This window comes from Erpetoichthys calabaricus, chromosome 5 (genome assembly GCF_900747795.2).
Source record: "Erpetoichthys calabaricus chromosome 5, fErpCal1.3, whole genome shotgun sequence".
Lineage (NCBI taxonomy): Eukaryota > Metazoa > Chordata > Cladistia > Polypteriformes > Polypteridae > Erpetoichthys > Erpetoichthys calabaricus.
In genome coordinates this window covers 143,096,412-143,117,594 of record NC_041398.2, presented here as the reverse complement: position 1 = coordinate 143,117,594, position 21,183 = coordinate 143,096,412, and the positions used below count along the sequence as shown (strand labels likewise).

General features: G+C 36.7%; 1 protein-coding gene across 2 annotated transcripts in view; it reads right to left on the bottom strand.

Moving 5' to 3' along the window:
* The window catches only part of cfap97 (cilia and flagella associated protein 97), a 97,072-nt gene that overhangs the window by 3,597 nt on the left and 72,292 nt on the right, over positions 1-21,183 (bottom strand). For both annotated transcript variants that reach the window (XM_051928445.1, XM_051928446.1), the window contains exon 4: positions 10,927-11,077. In XM_051928445.1, the coding sequence (XP_051784405.1) occupies positions 10,927-11,077 (151 nt within the window). The remainder of the gene's footprint in view (positions 1-10,926; positions 11,078-21,183) is intronic.

Genomic DNA, 21,183 nt, shown 5'->3' with positions numbered 1-21,183 from the left:
TTGACAAACACGGAGAGTGACAATTTGCTGCAAACAGTAATGAGTGTGCTTGCTTATAAAATATTAAACATTGACAAAGCTGGTAATGACATTAAGTGTGTGCATTAGGTGTTAATTGCCTTAGCGTGTAGCCTACCTGTTGAGGCAGATGGTTGGGGACCCTACCCAGCCGGGACGCCTGGAGGGTCCACAAGAGGGACGATACCTTCCCTGGGCTACGAGAGGGCAGCTGCCCTGGTCTGCTTGGGGGCAACTGGAACAGAGCTGGGCAGCTCATCCCTATGGGAGGATGTGGCCACCGCCAGGGGGCGCGCGGATGGTTATGGAACTCTGGATGGCAGCACTTCCGCCACACCAGGAAGTGCTGCTGGAAGAAATCCCAGGGGCACCCGGAGTGCTTCCGGGTGCTCACCTGACACTTTCGCCACACCAGGAAGTGTTGTCGGGACAGAGCACCTGGAGCCTATCCGGGTTATTATAAAAGGAGCCGCCTCCCTCCAGTAGACGAGCCAGAGTTGGGAAGAAGGAGACGTAGCTTGTGAGGAGAGGAGTGGAGGTCAGAGGAAGAGAAAGAGAAAGAAAAAGAGACAGTTGTTGGTGATAAGGCATTGTGGTGCTGTGAAGTAATAAACGTGTGTGTTTTGGACATTCTGGTGTCTGTCTGTCTGTGTCCAGGGGCTGTCTTTCCACACTGTTTAATCTATAAAAAATAGTGTGCTGTACTGAAATGTGTGGCAATGGCAGCGTTACTAAGAACCTGCCAAACATCACACACAGCATAACCATGAAGTCTGCTTCCCACTCTACTATTTGAAAAAATATGAGAATCATGGGGTCAGCTGGACCCGATTGAAACAAACTTAGTCAGACACATTTGAGCATCAAATTTTAGTTGTATTTTAATTGAATGAAAGGACTTTCTGTTAACAAAAGCAAACACATTCTGTGACGGTGCCTTTATCGCAACATGTGTGCAGTCAGTTGCACTGATTGCATTAGGAAAATAAGCAATCAATGAAAATTGCCTTTTGATCTCAACCTCCTCACCCTGATTGTAAATATTTTACCTGGGTAGCAACTAATTATACGCAAGGCTTGCAGTGGAGCTCTTTGGAGTAACTATATGTATTTTATAACGCTTCACAATGTGTAAAAAGCAGATACAAAAGGTAGTACTATGGCAGTTATTTAGTTCCACTTCAAGAACTGATTATCCCATCCTATAATAATGGCATGACACGGCTCAGTGATGACTCTGAGATTCCTGACTGTCTAACCAGTTCACGCTGAAAAGTGCCCATTGTCAAATACACTGTGATTGTTAAAACCTGTAACAGAACAGGGATCATGCGATTTCTGCGAGTTTGTCTCTGTAACGTAGGCTCCAGTTCAGCACACAACTCCAAGAGGATTGCTCTAGGAAGTTTGAATCGTCTCATAAGTCAGTCATAATCACATGTTAAAAAATCACTGTGATCCCTGAACACCTGCACCTTGCATAACCAGCCACACTTCTTTAGAGTCCCCATATAGGTTTGCCACATTCTGATGGCTTGTGCAGTAAAGAATAATACGTTATTCTCTCAATTTTTGTTTTCTGATGGAACTTTATTTAAACCTCTACCCTTGTTTTATTCATTGCCTGACTTCTTTACCTGGACGCTGCGTTCACCTGTTTTTTGAGTATGCTAAATGCCCCATGATGATGCAGACGCTCCTGATGCCAACGCATGTTATCCAATACAATATCCAATACAACTCGGAGTCCTGCCACGTGCAAAAGTTCGCTGACGACACTGCTATCGTGGGCTGCATCTGGAGTGGGCAGGAGGAGGAGTATAGGAACCTCATCAAGGACTTTGTTAAATGGTGCGACTCAAACCACCTACACCTGAACACCAGCAAAGCCAAGGAGCTGGTGGTGGATTTTAGGAGGCCCAGGCCCCTCCTAGACCCCGTGATCATTAGAGGTGACTGTGTGCAGTGGGTACAGACCTATAAATACCTGGGAGTGCAGCTGGATGATATATTGGACTGGACTGCCAATACTGATTCTCTGTGTAAGAAAGGACAGAGCCGGCTATATTTCCTTAGATGACAGGCGTCCTTCAACATCTGCAATAAGATGCTGCAGATGTTCTATCAGACGGTTGTGGCGAGTGCCCTCTTCTACGCAGTGGTGTGCTGGGGAGGCAGCATAAAGAAGAAGGATGCCTCACATCTGGACAAACTGGTGAGGAAGGCAGGCTCTATTGTAGGCATGGAGCTGGACAGTTTGACATCCGTGTCAGAGCAACGGGCACTCAGCAGGCTCCTATCAATTATGGAGAATCCACTGCATCCACTAAACAGTGTCATCTCCAGACAGAGGAGCAGCTTCAGCGACAGACTGCTGTCACTGTCCTGCTCCACTGACAGACTGAGGAGATTGCACCTCCCCCAAACTATGCGACTCTTCAATTCCACCCAGGGGGGTAAACATTAACATTGTTCAAAGTTATTGTCTGTTTTTACCTACATTTTTATTACTCTTTAATATTGTTTTTTTGTATCAGTATGCTGCTGCTGGAGTATGTGAATTTCCCCTTGGGATTAATAAACTATCTATCTAAAGTATAGCACAGAAGTATATAAGGCCTCTGACACTGGAGACAGGCCAAGATTAGAGAACAGATGTCCCAGACCCTGTTCCTCTTGAGCATCAACGCAGTAGCAACTGAAAGTTGTTTGGTTGTTGTATGTCAAATATCAAGTGACTTTGTAAGTACTGCAACATTAACACTTATTTGGCATTTTCTTAACTGCTCTCTCCACTCAGCAGCTATTACTTATTCCCACTCTTGTTTTTTCTGTTATTTGGCCAAATTTCTATGGAAATTTGATTGTGAATATTCAAATAAGTTATTTTATTTAAACCAGGGGGCTCCACCCCCTGCTCGCTTTGCTCTCCAACCCCCGGGTTTCGTTAACTGGAAATACAATTTAAAGAGATTTGTTTTTTTCATGGGAATTGTTACATATGCATTATGTTCACTTTTACTTTAAATCTTCAGTAAAAACAGTATTTGGAATTAAGTTTTCATCTAGATTGCATTGAATTTTGATTCCTTCTTTGGTCTTAAATCATGATAATGCAATGTATAACGAACGGCCTGTGAGTGAATATCATTTCTTTCTCTCTTATAAATAAACCGACTTTTTAGAATGTTTGTCCTTGTGATTTGTTTATTGTCATTGCAAAAGCTATTCTCACAGAAAACTGAAAACGTATTAATACGAATGGCATATCAAGATCTCCTTTTGTGTCTAATGTTATTCACAGAGTATGTACTACATTACCTTTCTTGTTGCCTGTTAAATTTTTATGTTATAATTGTTCTACCAATTTTCAATACAATTAATCTTATCCCATTGCATAGCTCATCACTCATATATAAATTACGCAATAACATCAAGATGCATCCTTCTTTCAACAGTAATTTGGCCGGTGGAAGAGCAGACGGTGTTAATGGTTATGCTGTTATCTCTTTCTTTACCTCCGATTCGTTAATTTCTTGTGGAAGTCCATTTTGCTGCATCGTTAAATCTTCTACTTCTAACAATTCTTTGATGATCGAAAGAGCTGTTTGTTTATTCGTCTTTTCAGATAACAGTCCTTTGAATGCTTCCCATAACTGTAAAGCATCAAGTTCACCCGTCATAATTAAGTACACGAAGAAGTGTCTTAATTTGTCAGGCATTATTACAGAAGTGGCATCAGACATCATTTCAAACATATAGTCATCCGATTTACATAACCCAGCTGCTTGTGCCACTTCTCGAAAGGTACTGTACATAGTTCCATCTAAAGTTAGAACATCTTTATACGACGTTACTCCTTTCGATTCACATAACAATTTTAAATGAAACTGTTCCATATCTTTTGGTGATACAATATTTAATCGAGCAACACTTTGCAATTAATTTTTCTTGGATGCCACATTCTTTTTTTGTTTCTGCCATGTGTAATGTTGAGGAATTTGCACATATATATATATGCTTTTACATTTACGTCTGTTTTATTAAGTTCAAAATAAGCCAATAATTTTGTGTTTCTATTTTTCGCTATCTCTAAAGCTTCTGCTTCTTCGCCCTCTTTAAATTGAATCATATTTTGACCTGGTAAATGAAACGGTAATAATTCAACAGAATGACTTTGACCATTTCCATTGCACTGACGTGATTTGACCGAACACTATTTCTAGTTCTTTCAATAAAAATAAGACTTTCTGATACAACAATCTACTTATGAAAGTGGGAATATACAGAGCCGATGTAGCCAGTGGCATTGTTCTCAAGAATCTGCGGATTTCTGGCCATTGTGGATTGCACGTCATTGTAATAAATAAATATGGCCGACCGATAGTTCGGGATATTGCCATTGCATCATGATATAACTGTTGCAATGCTCTTGGACTACCTTGATATGATGAAGGTAATATTACTGCTTTACCTATTTTGAATTTGTCTGAACTATTGATATTTGAATTTTGAACGTGATCAATGAGACCTTGCATACGTTCCGTTCTAAGTTTTGCTTGATTCGATTTAATAAAGAAGAGACGATTAGCTTCGACTTTTACATACACATTAATAATGTAATGTTGTGATAGACGTTCAGATGACAGAAGTATGTTAAATACATTGGAACGTATCGCTAATTTTGATCTGAAATATTGTGTGGGTGATATATGTTTTTCAGAATGTGTTTGTTTCATATTGTACGAGCATCCTGTTTCGCCATCTGGGAAAAGCAAAGGAAAGAGTAAAGTATAGGAATGAGGCGATTTATTTGACAGAAATGACAAATCGGGTTTTGCTTTTGGATATACATGAATATCTACTCTGTCTTTGATATATCCGTCTTTTGAAATTATTATCGCTAACAATTTGTTATATTTTGGTTTATTATAAATGTGACTGTGATCTTTCAGATTCATATAGAAATCTAAGAAAATTTGCATGGTCATGTTTTGCAGATAAATTTCATGTAAAGTGCGATACTTTTGGACGTATGGATTTGTATCCATTATTGGCTATATAATTTCTATTACGTCCGATCGTTTAACTCTTTTGATTCTATGTTGCATCGCTTCTCCTTGATCATAAATATACACCTGACCGAATTGTGGTTTCTTCGAAATTAAACTTATCGTAGCTTTAATTGTTGCGGGTCCACAGATTCTCATTGCGTATGGTCCATTATTGTGTAAATCTATTTTTTGTGCATTGAATGATGCAAACGCGAAAAGATTATTGTAGACGCATATATTTTTGTAGTGTTTGTGGATTTCACTTTCACCAAGCAATAAATCTTTCAATTCTTGCAGATACGCCTCTTCATTGGGAAGCAACACTAGTTTTCCCTGATGGCAACATGAATTAGATGATCAACAAATCTCTGACTTAAAACTTTAAAGCCTTACAATATCTACATTCTTTTGACATATCACCTATGTCCATATATTGATCTCTTTTTGCTGTTCCGTTATTTCACTGAGTAATAATTTCCGTTTGTTAGCGCTAATGCAATGTTTATTCTCATTTTTTTGATACTTTCGAATTTTAGTACTTTCATAAGCTTTAACTTGTTCTGCATGTGTATCGCGCCAACCTTTCTTCTTCCCTTAGTCGTTGCTTACTATCCTTATTTTCAGAATTTGCACATAGATTATTATTGTTCTTTTTTGCATTTTTTTGGGCATTCTTTTCTCTCCAATGCTTTTGGGTCTCTTGCTTTTTCTTCTTCGCATAATCGTGTTTTTGAAGTTCTATCCAAAAACCAAGAGGCTAGATGAATATGATCATGTTTGAAAATGGTTGTAAGTAGGGCATGACTTGCAAAGGTCACCGTCTAACGTGACTTGTTTCCAAAGGATGTCAGTATGACGTGACTTGACCGTGTCGCAGGACACGAAAGTGTATCTCTGAAGTGTCTCTCTGTCTTTCTTCAAATCTCTCTTCAAAAGATCACGTCTCGTCACCAAAAAATCTTGTCCAAAGTTTTTTTATTTATAATAGAGACATGATACATGGTTACTGAAGGGAGGTGACAGGGAGTGTCTAAAACATGCGTACACTTGCATAGTTTTAAGCTGATTTAAAATTTTAAAGGAACTTGGCACTGAATATGGTGTACATATGATTTTATAAATTACATTTTTTATGCATATGCACAATTATAGTATGAAACTTAAGCAAGGTTTTATACATGAGGTCCCAGGATGTTTACAGTGTTCAATCTCCATTTTTACTCTAACTAATTTAGCCAAATTTTACCAAGGATAGAATTTACGAAGCTACCTTTAAGTTTTAGACTCCTTGAAATGCCAATTCTTTAACATTGGTGGTCATATTAACCACAATTTAAGTGTAATACACAATGCTGTGGTAGAGTTTTTGTCCCCATCGCAATATCCTCTGTTTTTTGTATATTTGTCCCAATGAATGTCTTCAGAGCTTTAGACAAAATGTAGTACAGTAATCCCTCGCTACTTCACGGTTCACTTTTCGCGGATTCACGACTTCGCGAGTTTTTAAATACAAGTGATTGCCCGCCTATCGCGGAAGTTATGTTCCAGACCCATCAGCAACAGGAGAAAATCTGCGATATAGAAAGACCATATAAAAAAACATTTTTATAGTTTAAGCCTTAAAATACCCATCCCACATGCTTTAAACACATGTAAACTTATAAAACACACTTTGTTAACACATATGATATGTGGATGTCGGGCTAAGGATATGAGTAACATCTCACTATTATAAAACATTTTAACTTCACACAAGACAAGACAGTGAGACAGGAAAACTGGTGATGTACAGGCTTTTAAATTATTGACACGCAGAGCGACAAGCAGCACAAAGCCAGCACAAAGTCCACTTCTCCTTAGCGTTCATTCAACTCCCCACCCCCTTGACAATGCGAAGTGGCAGGAGCTTACTGCGCCTCCGGGGAGGGGGGTTTGAGCGAACGTGCGTTCAGCCCTCACAACCCCCCCTCCCCCCCCCCCACTCCTTCTCCTCCTTCCGAACGCGCAGAGCGACAAGCAGGCATTTTGGCAGAAGCAGCACAAAGTCCATTTCTGCTCAGCGTGAGTTCAGCTGCCCCCCTTCACAAAGCGAGTGCAGACACATCGACGTCTGATCGCTGCGTGCAGTGTTGGTCTGCAGTGTTTAAGAATGTAGAAAGTGTTTAAGAGCATAGGAAGTGTTTATAAGAGTGTGGGAAAGGTTAACAAGAGAGTGAGAAAGGTTTATAAGAGTGTGGGAAGGGTTTATAAAGCCTTAAAATATGTATAAATAATAAAATAAATATAGGTCGCTACTTCGCGGATTTTCACCTATCGCGGGGGGCTCTGGAACGTAACCCCCGCGATAGGTGAGGGATTACTGTATTAGATAAAGAAAACTTGAGTCAACATAGAACATCATTTTTAAATTGTTACTTAATATATTTAAGTAATAAAGTTATCCAACACCTGTACTGCCTATGTTAAAAGGTAATTCCCCTTTAGTTACTCACTCAAACAGTTGACTAAAGTTAATTGATAATTAGACTCCGGTGGCTAAACATAGCCTGTTCTGACTGCAGCCATCCCTATTGAATCTAAACCTTACCACATACTGACCCTTACCATAAAAGTGAAGTAGTGACCAGAAGGTTGCTTGAAGAACACTATGCCTTGACCTAGAGGTCTGCATTCCATGGAAATTCCACAAAACCTGATTCAATTTTTTGTGGCAATGGACTAAAATATAAGAGCAGTGAGCAGAGGCATGCAATTAGACTTTATTCATGTCATCAGGAGCAGGTCATCAATGTGCACATGAACCTCTGAGAAAATTCTTGAAAAAGTAATAAACTATATATACTGTAAGTTATACATTTTTATAAACTATATTAAATACTTATATACTATATTATATTGAACATTTAAGGGTGGCAATGATAGGCCATCTAGCTTGGTAAAGAGGACTACTTGCATTCTGTTTTGCGTGTTGTATTTACCCCATTTTCTGATACCCATTGCACACCCAACCTACAAGAAACGAACTGTTTTTTTTATTGTTCTACTATACTTTATAATTGATGATATGCATAACAGCTCGGAAGGCAGATGCAGAATAGTGATTACTGGTTGGAGTACATTTTTTTTTCTCTCACTCCTTCACATATATTGTATATCGACTTACCTGAATGTAGGTGTGTACTGCTGTGCTGGAGGCCTCAGACTTGCATTTATCCTGTTGCATGCATGAATAGTGCTTATTTTAAATGCTTATCTTAGTGGCATACACACCAAAACAGGAAAATATACCAATCTACTAGGGTCATTTGATTTTGTTTTTTTAAAGGTAAAGACCAGGAGGAGATATATTTGAAATATCACACGTGCTTTTTTGTAAAATACATATTTATTAATTTTTCATACCAAAAACATTCGATCTGAATATTAATTATTTTAGCACAACAGATGTCTTAATATCTGAAGTAGGAATTAAGACAGCTACATTCACTATAATTTAAAAGAAATCCTTACTGGTTTTAAAAATTATAGTTTCAATAGAACATTTTGAAACACAATGATTCTAGTCTCACGAAATAGTTTTGTCACTTCAGCTAATGAGCTTACTCTCTAAACAGTTTTTTTAATTTTCATTGAAGTTTAAGTCATCTAACCCAGCTCTACTGGGTATAGTGTAATGAATGCTGTATGTCAACCTGCAGTTAACAGACATTTGAGTCAACTGTATGCACAAGACAAGGATGTGTCCCTATCGGACTTGTGCAAATTGCTTAATTAATATAGGTACAGAATGGTATAAGAACAGAAAACACTGGCTGGAATTGGGAGAGAAAGAGCAGAAGGTTGGATTGGTGGGAAAGCAGTGTGGGTTTAACCTGGGCTTTATGCACTCCCAAGCAGCTCCCCAAAGAGTTGGGATTTTAACCATGCCTAAAGAACCACTCAACTGGGTCTATAGACGGCAGATATATATGGTGGTATGCGTCTGTAATCCAGGCTTCACAAGGGGTTGAAAAGACTAAGCAGTTTTTTTGCTGTTGCTTATGGGATTCACAATAAACACTTAAGTGTCCTGTGTTTGGTCTTCTCATTAAAGTATTAAGCTAATTTCCAGTTTTTCTTTAACTGATTTGTTTTAAATAAACTCTTGGATTTTATTTGTGGGTCCTAGCTTGGGAAATTAATGCAGGCATTTCCCTAACCCTTTATGTATAAGGTAATCTTTGTGATTTTATGCACTCTATTTGTTTTGTTTTACGTTTTTTTTTCTTTTGCAGTTTTATGTTTCTGTTATGAGTTACACAGGATAGTTTATTGAGTATTGTGGTATTGTTATTGGTTAAAATAAGGGGGTTGCATTGACCTGCAATAAATACCCATTGAGGTTTTGTTTTCTTTTTGGGATCCTTTTTAATATTGTGAAAAAATAAAACACTTTTTCTACATTACCTAATCAAAAATATAGGTGTTCATTTTTTATTTTTTGCTTCTCTGTAGATATGCAGTTTCACTTTGTGGGAAAATGCATTGGTGTTAAATAGTAATAATATAGCTCCCGCCAGCTCTCCTGACTATCGCCTGAGTCCAATTGCCTTGAGTATTTTCTTTAAAGAAACCCTGCAATGCACGGTAGTAGCAATGATTTCAGGTTCAAAACACATACCTATCAATTTTATAAATGTCATCCAGACCACTATTTTATATTGTGCTGTTTTAAGAATCCACTTAGTCTATGTGTCAAGTAAAGATGAGAAAGCAAATGTGGTCCTGAGTGGAATGGAAAAGTTTGTGGGAGTGGAATAAGGTGGATAGCAGCAGAGGAAGTGCGGCAGTACCGTACAGACCTCTACCCATGACGAAAGAAAATTCCAGAAGAGATTAGGAGAAAAGCTGTTGAAACATAAAAATCAGGAAATGGTTATAAAGCCATTTCTAAGGTTCTGTGATCCACCGCACCATAGTGAGAGCCATTACCACCAAATGGAAAACATCTGGAACAGTGGGGAGTCTTCCGAGGAAAAGAAAAAATATTGAACTCTTTGAGCAGAAATCCATCCATACAATGAAGCAAGGTGGTGGCAACATCATGCTAAGATGGTGCTTTTCAGCAGCAGGGAATTGGGTGAAGGATAAATGCAGCCAAATGCAGAGAGGTCCTTGAAAAAAAACCTGTGGCGGAGTGCATTTGACCACAGACTGGGGTGACAGTTCACCTTTCAGCATGACAATGGTCATAAGAATGTAGCCAAGACAACACTGAAATTACCTTGGGACTGTCATCGAATGGTCCAACCAAAGTCCAGACTTAAACCGCATAAAACATATGAGGAAAAACCTGAAGAAGCTGTTTAAAATGCTTCAATCTAAGAAAGGATCTGCCAGGAAGAATGGGATAAACTGCCTAAATCCAGGTGTGCAAAGTTTGTAGAGACTAACTCTACAAAGTACTGAATTAAGGGTCTGAAAACTTATATGAATGAGCAATTTCAGTATTTGATTGTAACAAATTTGCAAACCTTCTGTCATTATGGGTTACTGAATGTAAACCGATGAACAAAAATGGCAAATTTATTAATATAAAATTATATTTACAACAATAATGTGTGAAGAAAGTGAAAGGGTCTGAAAACTTTCTGAATCCACTGTGTGTTCATTCAGGTTCTCTTTCTCTAATATTGTATTCTGTCTAAAAGTCTGAGGCCATTCATTGTGTAAAATATGCAAATACACAGAATAGTAGGAGTAGCAAACACTTTTTACTTAGCAAAAATTATTACTAGTAGCAAATACTTTTCACAGCACTGTAAGTAAACAAAGTTATAACAGAGTATTATTTACTTTAGTTAGCTTATGTTACCTGCAGTGTTGACCCTGCTCAGTGAGGAGTGTTCTAGCCTTGAAGGTGTGGGTGACCCCATATACTTCATCTGACGTTGATAGTCTGTTAATTGTTCTGATCTCTTCATTCCTACTGTTGGTTTAACAGATTCAAGTCTTCTTAGGAATGCCTAATTTTCAGAAGATTTAAAACGTTTTATTTATTACTTGTTGTAAACAAACACAACTTTGAGATTTCTGTGTTTTGACAATAATAAAAAACATCATTGGGCATTGTACAGATAAGACAACATTACACGTCTAATAGAATATGCTCACCACTCTCTCGTAACTTATATGTAGTGCCTGAAAAAGGGGCCTGAGATGCCTCGAAAGCTTTCATATTGTAATCTTTCTAGTCAGCCAATAAAATATGTCATTTTGCTTAACTTCTCACTACATCCTTAATGGCTAACACGGTACAACACCCTAGTACCACATAACGTGTGTAATTTTAGCTAGGTTCAGCACTTAAATGCCATTTACAGCACATACTGTATTGTTTAATGAAAATAAAATGCTATCTATATCAACCATGTTATTCACAATTTCTTTTCCAAACTGCTAGCATTATGAATGAAGCCCATGACTGGCGTTCAATTTCACACCTATTTTATTCTTTTCAGATTTCCTCTAATCCTCCTGAATACTGTATGTTGTTTTACTATACAATTCCTCATCTACATAAATACATTTCACATCACATATCCACACACTTGTGGTATCAACCTGTAAGTTTAGCTTTCATTGACTAACTGTGTCACCCTATTTTTGGCAAAGTACCAACATATAGTTAGGCTTTTTGATGACAAAAGTCAGTAAATGAGATTGTATTTAAAATGAAGGCAGATGGATGACTTGACTGGATGCCAGTATAACCAGTCTCTCTCATTTGGAAAAATTAGAAACTCAGAGGACAGCTGGAAGATACATCCCATACTGTATCTATAATGTCCATAAGTATGTTTGCTTAAATCTAGAAATAAAAGGTTAGGTAGCTGCAGTTCCATTTATTTATTAAATGATAAGTTCTCCTTTGTGTCCCTTGAAACCCTTTTTTCTTAAATTGCAAGAACAGACATGACATTTTGCCTTTTTTAAAAAAAAAAAAAACTGCTTCACTTAAGAAGAGAACTTAATGTGGCAAATTAATATATACCAATATTTCGAAAAAATACCTGACTTGAAAAATATCAAACATATTCTTTAAATCATCAGAGACCACCCAAAGAATCACCTTTGTTCCCCATGTGCTTCCCTGTGACACAATCTGACTACCAAGTAGGATTTATTTTTTTTGTTTGCTCTAAATACACTGTTACCTCTGATCTCTACTTCAAGTTTGTATGTTTCGGGAAGGAGGAAGACTTTCATACACCATAATGGTGTCACTTAAGGTCAGAGCCTAAACTACAATCATGGTGAAGGGACATTCTCAAATACCTGTTACAATCATGAAAAACAGTCTCTCGATGCTTCTTGGAGGAGCTGCACCTCTATTCAAGATTCTCTTAACAAAGTTAAGGGCCGTGTGCACCCACATACCAAGACTGAGCTATACGCACAAAGCAGTTAGGGTGGCCAGTTAATGGAACTACAAAAACTGGGGAGAAAGAATACTTTGTTTCAGTACTGTAAATGTAACTTGCATGTACCATACATATTACATTATACAATTTACATGTAATATAACATCAGGTAGACACAAAAAATAACTGCTTCATCACATTACCGTATTCAAAAAATATTTCAAATGTCACACGTGTAGACTAATACTTGTCAACATACATTTGGATGGCAATTCATACAAATCCAAAAAAAAAGGAAAAGTTGATGATTTGTTTGTATGGATGAGATAGCACAACAGAAAATGGAGCCCACTTTCACAATGTGTGTAATTAAAAAACAAACTTACGAATAACAATAACATGGTGAAATGTTGAGGATCCAAAAAGAGTTACGTTCACTATGGTTTTATGGTATTTCTCCTGGGTGTGTGGGCTAATGTACAACCTCAGTGTGTACTTTTGGCTCAAGTATTTTTCAAAAGATTTAGACAAAATATGTCAAAAATAAACATAAGTCAAGGGACTCTAGATAAAAAGAAAAAGAACTTAGGTGTACACAAGTGGAGATTAATGCCACAAATACAGCAATGAAGAAATGCTGCCATTCAAAAATTTTTAACTGACATTGATCATGCTTTGTATTGCTGAGACTTACGTTTTTATGTAAATGCCAAAAAACTAAAAACACACAAATATCTATTGAGAATGGGAAAAGCCTGTCTATGTCTGAGGATATCCCAGTTCAATACACTGCTCAACCCTGTGAGACCATCTTTTCCATTCAACTGTTTCTAAAATCTTCCATCTATTCATAGATGTTTGATATGAATAGGAAGTTGAGATCAGACAGGATTTTTTTGTTTTGCAAGGGAAATTATAACAATAAATGGTATTTTTAAAATACTTGATAGTTTTATTTGCACCATTGGAGTAAACTGGGAAAACAGCAGCAATGGAGAATATGAGTAAACACTATGGGACAGTACAAAGAATGAGAGTTGTTGCTCCCCTTTGACTTTGCACATGAGACCTTTAAGCTTTGGCATTGCAAAGTTTTACTGTTGACACTATGGTAAGTTTCATTAAAGCAAGAGTGCACAGTCCAGATTATTCACAGCTTTATGTGAGAAAGCAAGTAAGATCTCTCTTTGATGTTTATGCTCACAGGGGTGTGATGGTCATTATGTATACACATGTTTTCAAGTCTGTTTAATTTGGGGATAAGCTGTAGAATTTCCTTTCAGACAAGAAGAATCAATTTATAGTGCTGTTGTAACAGGCTGATATTTGGTCTCTGCATATATATCAGTATCGGTTGAACCTGCACTAATATTACAATACTGAAATGGTCCCAAGCAAAGGATGTTTATAAAATTATTTTTCTAGCATAAAAGACATCAGCATGAAAAGCCATTTCTCTTGACCGCTATGCACAATAATATTAACAAATTAAGCATTAACAATGTCCATGCTAAACAATTTCATGTGCTTCAAAACGTTAAACACCAACATTCATTATACGCGTGACTGATAAACAGGGCTAATTTTTACAGAGGATGAATAAAGTAATTTATTTACTTACTGTTATACTTGAAGTTCACAATTTTCACGTTAATGTTATACTCCATGTTTTTCTACTTTACCGTATTGACATCACTTCTGTCAAAATGGCCGAGCCTACTTAAAGTGTGCCCAAGGTTTACAGGTTTTAAGTAAAATGGCCTTTGTTTCAAAGGTCAGGCATTTACTCATTAAAAGCAACAGAAGCTTTATTTTCAAATGGTTATACATTTGCCTATGTATGCCGCAGCAATTGAATGTTAGAGCACTTACTCTGTGACAGTTTACAGATATGCTTTAGCCACTATTCCAGCATCTATTTTCTTACCAAACTGACCTGCAGGTCATTATTCAGTTTGGTTTTTGAAATGCCCAGTCTTGTCAGCTTTCAAAAGAACAGAGGTTTGGCCTTCTAAAGTACAGTATATAGACTTGCCTCTGTATTGCACCAATTGCCTGAAAAGACAATATACTTGTCAATAAATGCACTCCAACTTGTTGAGTTTGTTGTCAACTTAATAATGTGTTTTCAAATCTGCAGTTCCCACAGAGGAGCTCGCACATGTTACTCTGGCTCTTGAAAGAACCACACCTGATATGTCCTGTGGGCTTTGAATTTAAACAAACATTTTTTCTTTGTGTGCATCAAAGAAATCTTCATATGTTACAAATTCTCACAAAGCTAGTTTACACAGAACTGTAATTAAAAAAGTTTTGTTTTTTCTTTTTTTTTTAATTTATAGTCATGCTGTTTATGTATTACATGGTCCTTACTAGTAGTGGCTGTGAGAAAAGCTGTCAAACCAGTTATGTGACTTGTATATCTGAATGTGTTGCAATTAAAAAAAATATGTGAGCTGACAACTGAAGAAGTATAAAAAGAAAGCTTAAGACTATTGAAAGGCAGGCTGACTTTTTACTGAATGAAGTCTTTTGGGCCAGCGCTTGAGCAAAAACTGGAACTGATTCAGGGACTCTGAGAGGAATTTTATGATGTTGTGCCAAGATGTTTTCAGGGTCCCTTTCTTGCTCCATTAGCCATAATGTTTTGATCCACTACGGTTTTTGAGAGAGGGGCTGAATGGAGTACTTTATTAATTTTCTGCATTTGAGGCCTTATTCCACTAAATTCCCTTCTACATGATAAAAAGTGGAAAAAGGGGTTAGAGGTAAGAATACACATTTGAACATCTTTACATGCTACAAATTTTGCAGTGCATATAAGATGAATGAAATATGCATCTAAAGTGAAATACAGGCTTAGTAGTTACATAAAAACAATACATTTTCTGTGAAAAATTCCAATAAGATCATCAAGATGAATTGATCTGGTAATGCTCAACTTACTACTAAACCTGGCCAAATCCACAAGACATTCTTGAGACTTTGTAGACCTTAAAACATTCTTAATTAGCTTTAATTTGCTAAATGAACTCATTGCAGAAGCTGCTGTTGCTAGAATTGTTATATGCAGGCAAATATATCTTAATGTAATTAGTTTTGTTGATGTATACATCTTTGAGGAAATATATGTGTGTACTGATTCATTATTCATTCATTAATCCCCTTATATTACTGTGCTCACACACCATGAGGTGTACACTTAACAGAGAGTGACAAATGTCAGAAGTCTCTGTTGCTATGTCTTTGTTAAAAAAACAAAACAAACAAACTGCTATTTAACCGGTTAAATGTTAAATTAAAACATGTTCATGTGAAAACATCATAAATTAATGCTTTCTTTTAATTCAGAATTTTTCTAGAAATACCTAATACCTAGCATACCAGCAAAATCAGTACAGTATGCATTGGCAATCAGTCATCTTTTTTGCCCACATATCAATATCATTATCAGTCCATATCCATATCTGTCTACTCCTTATGATAATGGGGTTGCTCAACTTAAAACTGTGCATTTTGCTGATAGACAATATCAGGATGCACAATTGAGCTAAAGCCTTAATAAAAAAATGTAGAACATCTGGCATGTTTGACCTGATGCATTTACTATGATTTTATGATTATCACACATCAAGTAATAATATATTTGTCTGGGTTATTAGAAATGTTTTTAAAAGAGCTCACAAAGGGGCACACATTAGATTACCTATGGACTGAAAATCTCTTCATTGAGAACATTGAAGAAAAGCTTCCTGGCATTTCACCATCTAAACATTTAGAATAAATAATTGACTTGTTATCTGTTGACACCCTGAGAGCTGCAGGTAGTGCCACTGGAAACATTTTGCTGTTAGTGTGGTGTAAAGTTCATGCATGTTGATCAGTGGCATCCAGCTGTGTGAGCCAAGGGTTTACTGTCATAACCACCTTCAAAATGAGTGTGTTTGTCAAGGATCTCCCTACAAATTATTCATAGGCACCAAGTGCTGTCATCTCATTAAGACACTGACTATTTTAAAATGAAGCACTGTATTTGCTTTTAAATAGCACCATCTGAACTTGAAAGATAAATATCTACAATGTTTTATTACACTGCATAATTAAATATGCTTAATTTTTTTAGAAGCTGTCAGGGGGTTGGGTGGTGGGGCCTTTGATTTAGAAAGGTTAAGAACCCCTTTGTCTAGTTCACTTTACTTTCTTTCTGTACAGCTCTTTCACTGTTCGAGTGCCTTGTCATCATTAGTATTCTTTCATGAAAGGAGGACAGTACTCCACTCTTTGCACTTTGCCTGGAAAGGGTATGCCATGTTTATGTATGCTTTATTTTCAGGAATGTATTTGATAGCATACACACGCAATTAGGGGGCAGCCAAAAGCCTGACGGAGCACGAAAGCAAACCTGAGCGGGGTTTAAGACAGCGTATTAATGCTTCTCTCTTTCCTCATTAGGAAAAAGGAAGAGCAAAAACATTACACACCTTATATTCTATACACAAAAATGCCGTCCCGACACATTAAGAACTTCCATGTTTTCATCCGTCCATCTCTGATGACTTCACTTCCGGTAGCCCTCCAATGACATCACCTCCATCACCTTCTACTCACGTCACCCCCTTCCTTCCGCCTACTTCCGGTCCAGATTACATAAATTACTCCATTTGTCTTTGCTTGGTTGACCACTGTTTACATGAACTTGACCGTGATATCAGTGCATACTGATTTGTTTATTGCGCTACGATAGTATATGGGGAAGGCTCTCCAACCCTTGGGGACTAATCTGTCTCTCTTGCATTTATTCCTTCACATGTAAAAAAAGTCTGACTTACCACATTTAAAGTTCCCAATTACAAACTAATTTGTTATCCATGCTTCAGTTCTTTCAGTGTTAGTGGGAAGTAAAAATTGTTCCCAGCATTCCCTGTAGAAATTCCTGCTATGTACTGTCTGTAGGATATGCATTATATTTTTGCTTATAAATATATTGCTTAAAGGCACATCCCTTCTGTAATTTTTCAAATGTGACATTTTCACAGTCACATGGTGTTTATCCAAACGTAGCATTAACTTTTTAAAAATAAAAATTCTATATCCATTAACTCTATCCACTGTTTACAGAAATAAATAAGAGTTCTACAATTTGAGTCAAAAGAAGCTTGCAAACAGCAATAAACAGTATTTTAATAACTAATGTTATCTTAAACAAGCTATATTATTGACGTCATGACTTATGACAAAATATCACCAAAAATAATAAAAGACAATTCTTAAAAATTTTATTGTATTTTTAAAGTACAAACTGGGAGTATGTTCAATTTAGTTGTGACATAAGTTTACCATATTTTAAGAGTGATTTCTTTGTTTTCCTTAATCTCTGAGTCTTTCTGATTGAGCATTAAACAGTTGTGATTACATGGTATGACCATGCAACTTCAGTTTAAACCACTAGGTAATCATGCTACAGTAGACTAAGGCATTTGACAATACTGCCAAGTCAATCGTTGCTCTAAACAAGACATTTAATCTGCCTATGCTCTAATGGGAGTTTTGTGATACAGAAGTGTGTTTTATAAAGATTTAAGGTTTGGTTTGTTTGCTATTAGCATCATAGTTGGGAATTCTATTCAAATTCACTATATATGTTATATGTCAAACACTTTCTAAGTGTATAATTTTTTGAATTCTTCTTCTTATGCGTCTTATGGTCCAAGACAGATTCCTCCTAAGCCAGAAACCAATGAAACAACTTTAATTTTATATGGCACCATCAACAGTATATACTGTAGATATTGTGTTCTTATTTTAATCAAAAGCTCAAAAGTTAATGCTACTCTGTGCATTTGGTTGAGTACTGTACATAATCCATTATCTCAGACTACAAATGTATCCAGATAAAGAAGGTACAACCTCACTAGTTCACATATTTAGATAAATCTTAGATAAATTTAGATAAATGTTCTTCTGCAAGCAATAGTAAATAACTTCAGTGGTAGATATGTTGTTGAATTTTAAAGACTGAAATAAATTCTGGCTTAAAGACTGCTTTTGAAGTAATAGCTATACTTTCTTAAGCTTAAAAGAAATTGCCTGAACTTTTACTACAGAAAAAGAACAAAGGCAAGTTGCAACGGTGCTGTAAAGATGATAGATTATGCTTGTGAATCATGGACAGTGTGTGGCAAAGACAAAATAGCAAGGAAAATATTTAATCAAATAAAACAGCTGTAAATTAAACCTGAATTCTCTGTTCAAAAGGTAATCATGCTAACCACGACACTACCTTCATTGGAAGTGTGATGCCGTTTCTCTGTAGGTAGCTCACACTGTAGAATCCTGAGCTACGCAAGGCCAAAATTAAATGTCAGAAACTTGACTTAAGGTGAGAAGTACCTGTTATTGATGTTTGCCGGGAATTATTTAAAAACTTTGCTGTAAGTGGGGGAAAAAAATAGTGTCTTCAGATAAATTATGATTGGTGATCCTAATTTATAAGAAAATTTGACTCAGTTGTAGGATTATGACTACTTGATCGTAGTTAGCAAAGTGTATCACTTCAAGTACAACAGAGAAACTGTGATTCTGGTTTAAATAGTGAGAAGTTATGCTTCCAACTCCAAATCGCCTTTCCAGTCGCACAGTCATCCACTCCATTTAAACCAAGTGCACTAATCACCACTGCAACCTATTCAGTGTTCTTTCTTTGTCAGATAGATCACAGTGATGCATTTCATTGACACTCACACCACCATCACAGGGGTATTCAGACAGTATATAGCCAATATTCCATGTTTGTCTACGCCTGAGTGATCCTCAAACATGATGCTGATACAAACATACAAACACCAAAATTCAGCTTTATTTTTATAGCTACAGTATGTAACTATAAACACAATGCAAAAAATCTAAGTATATGGAATAAAAAATTAATTTATATAAGGATTTGGGAAAAAAAAGTAGTAAAAGATATAAAATAATATACATGTTGGATAATCACTTTCAGAAAGCATGTGGTACAGCTTTACTTTAAACTTCAATTTAAAAGTCGAACTATCAAAACAACTTCCTGTTTCACTTTTCAACCAAAGTAAAGATTTCAATTCGCCATCTATGTGAAAACAAATTAATGTGCTCATTGATACAGGAAATCTATATAACTCACAACTGCAGATTTTTATATTTCTCTGTATTTGTTAACTGTGGCTAACAAGTGCAATTAGACTTTTTGTTCACATTCAGTGCAAAATGTCAAGACACAATTGGACTTAAAATCATTAACTTAAATGTGTTATTCATTATTAATAATGACACCAATCCTAAAACCAAAGCCTACAAATCAAATACAGAGGTTAATTCTATTGAAGCTGAACATAATAATAGAGAAACAGTAACTAAAAAAGACATGAACTTTAACACTAAGACTAGTGTTAAAATAATTCTTGGCTCCTATACAACATGTCACAAGTGGTTTTGCATCAAACAGCAGCCTGTTCAGTGTCAAATGGAAATAACTAGGTAAGCAGAAGTTGAAGGAAGCACTATTGCCCAAAATAGCATAAGCACCGAGTTGAACTGCTCCCAAAATATGATATCCTAGAATGATCTTCAAATGACATTTCCCTCTCATGAGTAACATTTGATCACACTGTGTTCAGTGACTGTAAATGCATAACATTTCATTACTATGAAATGACACTGTGTACTTTTGTTATTAAGACAGTTTATCCTGCTTAACATAGGTGTGTGGCTTCTGAGAACATTGTATGCAATTTTTTTGTCATTTTGTTGCCTCATTTCTTTTTCTTACAACCTTGGTATTGATCATAAAATGTGAATGTTATTCCAGCAGCAGCGGACAGAAGGCAGGAGTCAGTCATAATTAGGGTGCCAATCTATTTCAACACCCAATCTTTGAGGATATATGGGTGAAACCATAGAGAAAAATCCACTATAACTAAGGGAGAACATGCAGTCTTCACATAGACCGTGACCTGATTGCAGAAATTGAACATAGAATGCTAAATCTGTAAGGCAGTAATGCTAACCTTTGCAGATCTATGTCACCAAATTAGTTATAATTCATCAATATTGCCAAATCCTTGTAATCAGTAGAGAGAGTATACAGGATTACTGTTAAATATATAAAGTTTTCATAGCCAAATCACTTTAACCATCACAACTTGGAATAACTAGATTAGCAGACCTATGTAAGAGGGCAACAAGAACAAAGGGGAAGTACCTAGGTGTTAACAAAACACCGTTGCCAATGACCTCCCCTGCTCAGCATTTTTCTGCTTAATGTTTTAATGTTGGCAGACAAATTAAATGCTACCAGAGGAAGTCTAGCTTTGTGGAGTCATCTGGGACTTTTGTCTTGGAAACTTGGATAACCTCTAAGACACCAGCTGTGGCCACCGGAGGGTGCTCCGCCTCCCAACCCCGACACAGACAGATGCAGACACAAGTCAAGCCACACAAAACAGCTTTATTACTGTGGGGAAGCGCTTTTATCTCACTCCCCACAATAGTGTAAGCACCACTATCACAATTCAAGAGAGTCCTTCTTTCATTCTTCTCTCTTTGTTGTTCCACCTCCACTCCTCTGGCAAGCTTTTTCCACCTCACTCTGGCTCTCTGAGTGAAGTGAGGCAGCTCCTTTTAAGCTGGTCCTGGAAGTGTTCCAGGTTGCTCATTAATCAGACATGGAATCA